We start from the raw sequence: 8,176 nt of genomic DNA, 5'->3' as shown, positions 1-8,176 counted from the left end.
TGTCCCTTTCTGCTTGTTGTTTCCACATCCCTTGGGGTGCTGTCCTCCTCAGCACGGAGGAAGCTGGCTGACACACACCCTGTCAGGACACAGCACACCCATGTCCTATTTGCAAGACGAAGTAGGAAGCAGACAGCAAGCAGGAGGGTGACTGGGAAGTTGGAGCCACGGGGAGGCTGCCCAGAGGGGTCTCTGGCTGAGCGGTCATGACTCCTGCTTGAAATGGTGGAAGTGATTCTGTTGCTTAAAATATCAGGGGCAGGGGTTAATATAGGGAAACAAGGAGCAGCTTCTGCTACAACTGCAACTTAAATGCCTCACTGTACCACCACACTTCGTCTAAGCCTAATGCAGCACACTGTTCCTAACCGTAGACTTTAAATTAGATGATTTGGGCTTCACTCCTATGAAAAGAAAAACTGACCGATGATCATTCACAAGTTGTAAAATAACACCTCTCTATCATAAGTAGCTCCATCGAGCCAAGAATGAATCTAAGTACAAAGTGTAGGGTGCATTTAAAAAAAAAAAAAAAAAAAAAAAGGTATAAAAATCTTTTGGAAGCTCTAATACAATGGTCTTAAAAGAAATTGAAAAAACAAGTCCTGAAAGGTAAAGCCAAAGAGATTTCTCAGAAAATGTGTGGAGGGTTGAGGGTAGGAATGAAGACAAAATGCATAGCTAAGGTACCTAATGAACCAAGGGATACAATATTAGGTTAATTTGATTTCCGTGAAAACAATGATGAAAACTGGTAGATTTTTAAGGTTTTTTTTTTAACATTTATTTATTTTAGACAGACAGACAGAGCATGGCAGAGAAGGGCAGAGAGAGAGGGAGACACAGACTCCAGAGCAGGCTCCAGGCTGTGAGGTGTCAGCCCAGAGCCCAACGTGGGCCTCAAACTCACAAACTGCAGATGATGACCTGAGCCGAACTTAGTTGTGTCACTGCTGAGCCACCCAGGCACCCCAGAAACATTATTAAAGAAATTATAGAAGAAAACTTCTCAGAATAACATGAGTTTATAGATTGAAAGGGCTCATCAAGGATCTGCATCATAAATGAAAAGATAAATTTGAGCAAAATGATTGGCATAAGTTTTTAGAACATCATAGGTAATGAGGGTATCCTAGAAGATTCCAGGCTGGGGGAAAAATCAGGGGAGAAGGTCAGATAGCCTCTGACTTCTCAGTAGAGAATGGAGAATTTCTTCTTCTTTTTTGACAATGGAGAAATTACTTTATTATTTTTTTTAATGTTTACCTTTAAGACAGAGCATGAGTGGAGGAGGGACAGAGAGAGAGGGAGACACATCTGAAGGAGGCTCCAGGCTCTGAGCTGTCTACACAGAGCCTGACGCAGGGCTTGAACTTGTCAGCCACGAGATCTCGACCTAAGCCAAAGTCAGATACTCAACCAACTGAGCCACCCAGTACCCCAGAGAACTTCTCTTAAAATGAGAGAAGAGGGGACTTTGGTGGCTCAGTAAGTCGGGTGTCCAACCTCAGCCCAGGTCATGATCTGATAGTTGGTAGGTTTGAGCCTCGCGTCAGGCTCTGTGCTGACAGCACAGAGCATGGAGCCTGCATCAGGTTCTACTCACTCTCTCTCTGCCCCTCCCCCAATCCCACTCTGTCGCTCAAAAATAAACAAACATTAAAAATAGTAAATTAATTATTTATATTAATTACTTAAAATGAGAAGAAAAATTATTTTAACCTAGCTGTCTATACCCAGCTGAATTCTCCATCAAGTATGAGCATAAAGACCGTTTCAGATATGTTAGGACACATATTTTCACTTCCTATGCATCTTTTCCCAGGTAGTTCTGAAAGGATAGGCTCCAGGAAAATAAAGATGCAAGAGAGAGGAAAGCATGGATCCAAGACCCAGAGCAGGGAACAAAAGCGAGTCTGCAGAAGTGAGAGCAGCCCCCGCAAAATGCAGTGCGTAGTTGCCACTGTCAGGCATCCGGCCATATCACCAGGACCCTAACGCTTCAGCACGCTCTGGACAAATGCCAACGGCCTCTTCTGCCTCCTTCTCTCAGACTTCTTCCGGAATCATTTGAAGGTGCTCTGCTTCTTCCCCTAAAAGGACAAACGGGAGGTAATCAGTCGACACCTTCCAGAAGCAGATCTCACTTCACAACTGATAGCAATTATTGGATCCATCCTCCAGCTCGCTCACCTCCCTCTGAGGTGCAAATTCATCATCTTTCTCACTTTCCCTGGGATTAGGCTCCGCTTGTCCTAACTGGCTTGATCGCAAGCCCCTTCCAGGTTGCCTTCCCTTCCCCACCTCCCGCCCTACTCAGCGCCTGGTGCTCCTCACGAAGCTGCCACACAAACCGCTTTACTTTAGTGCCGGTTTCAGGATGTGCTTCCAGTAGAACTCGAACCGAGACCAAGTGAGACAATAGACTCGGAGAGGACAATCCACGGGGACCCGAAAGGGAGTGGAGAAGCATGTGTTGTCCCCAAACTTGGGGACAATTTCGGTGGACTGAAAACTCTCCTGGAGCACTAAGGAAGACTTGGAAATAGGAAGAGGGATAACTAAGCAGGCCCACAACATCACGAAGAAGAACACCATCGACCAGAGTAAAGTAAAAGACCGATGTAAAGAAAAGAAACAAACAAACAAAAAAGTGAAGAAACGCGAAAAAGAAAAAGAATACAAAAGACAAGACATGAGCTCACAGACCAGGACTTGGTCAGTGCAGTGATAAGATGGAAACATTATANAGCAGATGATTTAATCTTTGACTGTAAACAATAAATGGATAATTCATTTAAAAAGAAAAAATATATATATTCTCTAAAAAATATGGTGCCACAAAGGGTGACAGTGGACTTCTGGACGAGGGAAAGGAATGTGTGGGGCTGATTAGTTCACTACTTTGTTAAATGTACACATATTCTACATTCACTTCAAAGATAAGAAGAGTCGATAGGTCAAGAGATAGTTGTGCTTGTAATGTGGTTAATATGAATAGAATTATGTATAAAAATTGAAATTCTACACAAGAAATTTAAATTAAAAATGGAAAGAGAAAAAGGAAAAAATAAAATGGTGTTATTTAGGGGCACCTGGGTGGCTTAGTGGTTAAGCGTCCAATTTTCGCTTTGGTCATGATCTCGCGGTTCGTGGTTTTGAGCACCGCATCGGGCTCTGTGCTGACTGCCAGCTCAGAGCCTGGAGCCTGTTTCAGTGTGTGACTCCCTCTCTCTCTGTCTCTCCCCTGCTCACGCTGTCTCTCTCTCTCTCCTAGAAATAAATAAAACATTTTTTAAAAATGGAGTTATTTATACCCAACTTTGTTGTTTCAATATTTGTTTGCATATTCTTGCATTCCATTTAGATAATTTTGAAAGGTATTTAGATTAAAGAATACATTATTAAAGAATAAAGGGTGAACTCATATCAGGATGAAAATAAAACTCTCCACTGCTCCTATATACTCATAAAATGTTATCTTTTATTTTTTTATTCTTTTTCTTTTTTTTTAATTTTTTTAATGTTTTTTATTTATTTCTAGGAGAGAGAGAAAGACAGCATGAGCAGGGGAGGGTCAGAGAGAGAGGGAGACACAGAATCTGAAACAGGCTCCAGGCTCTGAGCTGGCAGTCAGCACAGAGCCCGACGCGGGGCCTGAACCCACGAACCGCCAGATCATGACCCAAGCGAAAGTCGGACGCTTAACCGACTAAGCCACCCAGGCGCCTCTATTCTTTTTATTTTTCTAATAGTTTATTGTCAAGTTGATTTCCATATAACACCCTATACTCATCCCCACAAGTGCCCTCCTCCATGCCCATCACTCCGCTTCCCCTCTCCCCTGCCCATCTGCCCTCAGTTTGCTCTCAGCATGCAACTCATAGAAAATGTTAAGGAAGGAAGCATGGAGGATTGACAGTTAAAGCCTCAATTCTGTCTTCTGGACAAATAAATAATGAAGTTTGAAGTAGTTAATTCCTTAGCTGAATATACTCATGGTAGGAAAATCTAAACATATTTCATAATCCAATTATAATCCACCAATAAAATGATGTGGAAGGTGACCTTTCAGATAGCAGGAACATTCATTTCCCTTATGAAATTGGCAGATGTATTCATTCCCAACCCACCCCAATATTCAGACCAGTTCCTTTGGATTAGTACAACATTCTTAAACACAGCTACGAAAATATACCAAGGATTTGGATGTAGATAATACATTTAAATATTTTTAAGTGTTTTATATATTTCTGAGAGAGACAGAGAAAGAGCGTGAGCATGGGAGGATCAGAGAGAGAAAGAGATACAGAATCTGAAGAAAGCTCCATGCTCTGAGCTGGCTCTCAGCACAGAGCGTGACACGGAGCTCGTACCCACGAACCGTGAGACATGACCTGAGCTGAAGTCGGACGCTTAACGGACTGAACCGCTCAGGCGCCCCTGTATGTAAATAATACATTTAAAACATCATCTGCCCGGCACCTGGGTTTCTCAGTCAGTTAAGTGTACAACTTGGGCTCAAGAAATGATCTCACGGTTTCTGAGTTTGTCCCCACATTCGACTCTGAGCTGTCAGCACAGATTCTGTGTCACCATCTCTCTCTGCCCCTTCCTTGCTCACACTCTGACTCTCTCTCTCAAAATAAGTAAACCTTAAAAAACAGAAAAAAGAAAAAAGATAGTAAAACATCATCTACCTACCTCTCTAATACTCAGTGGACTCATTCGTGCGTATTGTTGCACATGGTATGCAGTGATACTATACAGTATCAGATACAAATTACATTTAATCCTATGCCCAAGAAAACATGTCTTCAGGAAAAATAAAGTAAATAATGTGATATGAATAATAATGACATAGAAAATTAATTCAAATAGCTCATATCAAAATAAGATAAGCAAGCAGACTAACGGTTTTAAAATGATTACTTAAGTAGTGAAAACTTCTCTAGAGGAGTTCAGATTTGGTGGCAAAGAAGAAGGATGGAAGCATATACCCTCTGTGGGGATGAAGGGGGAACAGGAATGAATGAGAGCCAGTGTGCAAACCCGCAATTGTCAGACATGTATCCACATTTCACCCCAGAAAACTGGTCTACGCCCTCTCCCCCTGTCCCTGTTGACGTTACAAGTTGATAACAAAAACACCAGAAAACCCAGACATGAGCTAAACGTTGATCTGTTTGACTTTGCTCTGCTTGCAATTGTGTAGCTCCTGCTAACGTGAGACGATCCTGGCAATTCCATGTTTTTGAAATGACGCATCGGCCCCGTTTCCATAAGACAATGCAAGTGTTTTTCTGAACCTTCTCAATTTCATTTTAGAGTTTTAGGATAAAATGTCCAAGCTCCTTTCCTTTCTCTCCCTGGAACCCTTGATGAGCAACAAGTTGAGCAAGCTCCTCTGTTATAAAATTTTCTAAAAAGGTGTTTTTTAAGCCTTTGGGACTCACACATACTTCAAGAAGTATTTTCCACATTGTTAGATCATATGTGAGGCAAAAAAAATGTGGAAATGATAGCTATTAGCCACAGCTAATTAAACAATAGCAGCAGAAAGTGTTGCAATTGTATTCCCAGAATGTGTGGAGGACCTCTGAGACTCATTCCACATCCTCATTCCCCAAACCAAAAGCCTAAAGCGGTACTAATGTGTGTTCCGGTAGGATGTTGACTTGTCGGTGAATTTTAATTGTGTTGGACTTACTGTAGACAATTCCGTGATTTGTGAAAATTCAGGTACCAAGAAGAACCTCAATATGAGAGAAGAACTCAATAGCTCACTCAAAAAAAAAGAAAAGACAAAAAGATGCTGTCAGGGAGGACAAAGGAAATGTTACAGGGGATCTGATAAGAGGAAATGAGAGTTGAGTGGAGAGAGAGAGGGGTAGACCAGAACACATATCAGAAGACAGCAACAGAGACAAGTCGACTGTGGAAGAGGACTTGTGTGCTCTGCGCATGTCCCTGCCCTGAGGGCCCCGCAGGCAGAGCCATAGAGCCATATGCCACCAAGGTCTCTGCCTAATGCTGCTCCTTGGCCACAGGAGCCTGCTCAGGGGGCCCACGGGGTTGGCTGTCAACANACGATCCTTTCTAGACATTACCATGAATGATGGTGCAAAGGGGACAGTAGAGTTGCTAAGCTGAAGCGACCTGTGTTGTATTGAAGGCAGCACATTTGTCTCCCTCTTTAGGGAGAAATTACAGTGCTGAGTCCACAGAAGAATCCCTTGGTCTCTCTATCCGTCTTTCCAGCAGTTCAATTTCCAAAGTCAATTTATACACCTCCAAGGCCATTTTCACATCTTCTGGGTTAGGGAGACACTGCATCATCTTTCTTCCTGCGAGGACATTTTCACAGCCTTCAGGGACCACCTAAAAGAGATGTAGGTGCTGAGTGGGGTTGTCATTGTCCTCCTGACTCAGGGTCAAGATGAAGCCCCGACCTTGGGGGTGAGCAGGGAACCCAGAAAACACCTCGGGTCCCAACTTAGTCCTCCCAACCAATAGGGACTGGTTCTGAGACAGTTTCATAGGAGGCCTCTGTGAAGACAGAGGCTGTTTCTGACATGGTCCAGAAGTGGAACACAGAACATGAGATAGTCTAGAAGTCAAGTTTGGCCCCAGTGCTTCAGGTGCCTGACACCCTCTTCTCTGTAAGGGGCTCGGATTTTCCAATCTCCAGTGAGAGAGGAAAATCTGTTACTCCTAGCTGACCACAGTGCTTCAAGATAAAAGAGGGTTCCTTGGACGGAGTCAGGAATGAATCCTGACAAGTCAGATCTCACCATTGCTGGCTGGGACAGTGCTTGGGGGTGGGAAGGGGAATGTAATTTCTAGTGTGTGATAGGACGGAAGCTCTTCTTGAATTGTGCCACTTACCCACTCACACTTGGGCACATCGGGGGACCACGTTCTGTTGTCTAAGCAAGTGATACTTTCAGGACCGACCAGCTTAAAACCAGAGTCACACTGGATGCTGACATTTTCAAGTTCAACATATTGAATTTTATCCACGGACAGCTTTCCATGGGCTATTTCTGGTTTTGGACACAGAGCTACAAAGGAAACATGGTTTTAAAGAATCTGTAAATCTAAGAAAAAGTACAGGACAGCAGGCTAAGATTATAACTATTATGGGTGCTGCTAATTGTTCTAGCTCTTCTTTTGTTTGGTAACAATAATATTAATTCCACTTTTGTTGAGCACTGACCACATATCACAGTCGAGCTAAGCATTTTAGGTGAGTCTCTCAGCTCTGTGAAGTGAGGGCTGTTCTTATTCCCATCTTACTAGGAGAAAGTGGAGATATAGACAGTTTAATAAACCTGTCTGAAGGGCGCCGGGGTGGCTCAGTTGATTTTGTGTCGAATTGGACTCAAATCATGAACTCAGGATTCACGAGTTCAAGCCCCACATTGGGTTTTCTCCTGTCAGTGCAGAGCCCAATTCAGATCCTCTGTCTCTCTCTGCCTTTCCTTCTCCTGCTCGATCAAAAATTTATTCAAAAATAAGGAAGTATTTTAAAAACAAACAGGGAAAAAAAAGCAGAAAAATTGTCTGAGGTCTTCATTTATTTAAAGATGATGGGTCCCATGATACGCTATATAAAAACATGTGATCACGGGTTCCCAGGATTCAAAGCAATAACCTTCCCATCTCAATGCCAGCAACACACTAGGCATTATACAGTCTAGAAAAAGTCAAGTTAGGACTCAGTCCTTCTAGGTATCTGACAACCTCTTCTCCTATTGCCCCCTGTGTGCACTGGAGACCATGGTGACATATAATCCCCGGAGTTGCTGATGGCAAAGTGTTAGCAACCTGTGTGCATGTAAAACCCAGAGCCAATCTTGACTCATCTGTCCCCACTACAGATGGGCACATGCAGCCTATGTCATGGGCAGGTGGTGCATCTGCACGGGGCTGTGATGGAAGTATGTGCCACTCTGGGATGATTGGAACTGGCCCGTGAGAGTCCACATTCATGCTAGAGCAAGCCTCCATGGAAACTTTGCCACAGGCCATATATCACGTGCTCCACCTGCAGAATGTTTCTTAAAAGTAAGAATGGGGCTGAGTTTTACAACTGGGAGAAAGACTGGGGAGGTTGATGTTAATATTGTCCCTTTGTAAAGTCTGCATCCTGAACACAGTAATGATTTCAAGT

The 8,176-nt window shown here is 43.2% G+C and overlaps 1 protein-coding gene across 1 annotated transcript in view; it reads right to left on the bottom strand.

Annotated features, from left to right (window-relative positions):
- Positions 1-6,086: 6,086 nt before the first annotated feature.
- C4BPA (complement component 4 binding protein alpha) overlaps positions 6,087-8,176 on the bottom strand; it is a 23,891-nt gene continuing 21,801 nt past the window's right edge. The window contains exon 11 of the mRNA XM_077775095.1: positions 6,087-6,381. Coding sequence (XP_077631221.1) covers positions 6,208-6,381 — 174 coding nt within the window. The 3' untranslated portion in view covers positions 6,087-6,207. The remainder of the gene's footprint in view (positions 6,382-8,176) is intronic.

This window comes from Crocuta crocuta, unplaced genomic scaffold, assembly GCF_008692635.1.
Source record: "Crocuta crocuta isolate KB4526 unplaced genomic scaffold, BGI_CrCroc_1.0 scaffold207, whole genome shotgun sequence".
In the NCBI taxonomy this organism is placed as follows: Eukaryota; Metazoa; Chordata; class Mammalia; order Carnivora; family Hyaenidae; genus Crocuta; species Crocuta crocuta.
The sequence above is the reverse complement of the archived record's forward strand: the minus strand, read 5'-3'. Positions and strand labels throughout refer to the sequence as shown.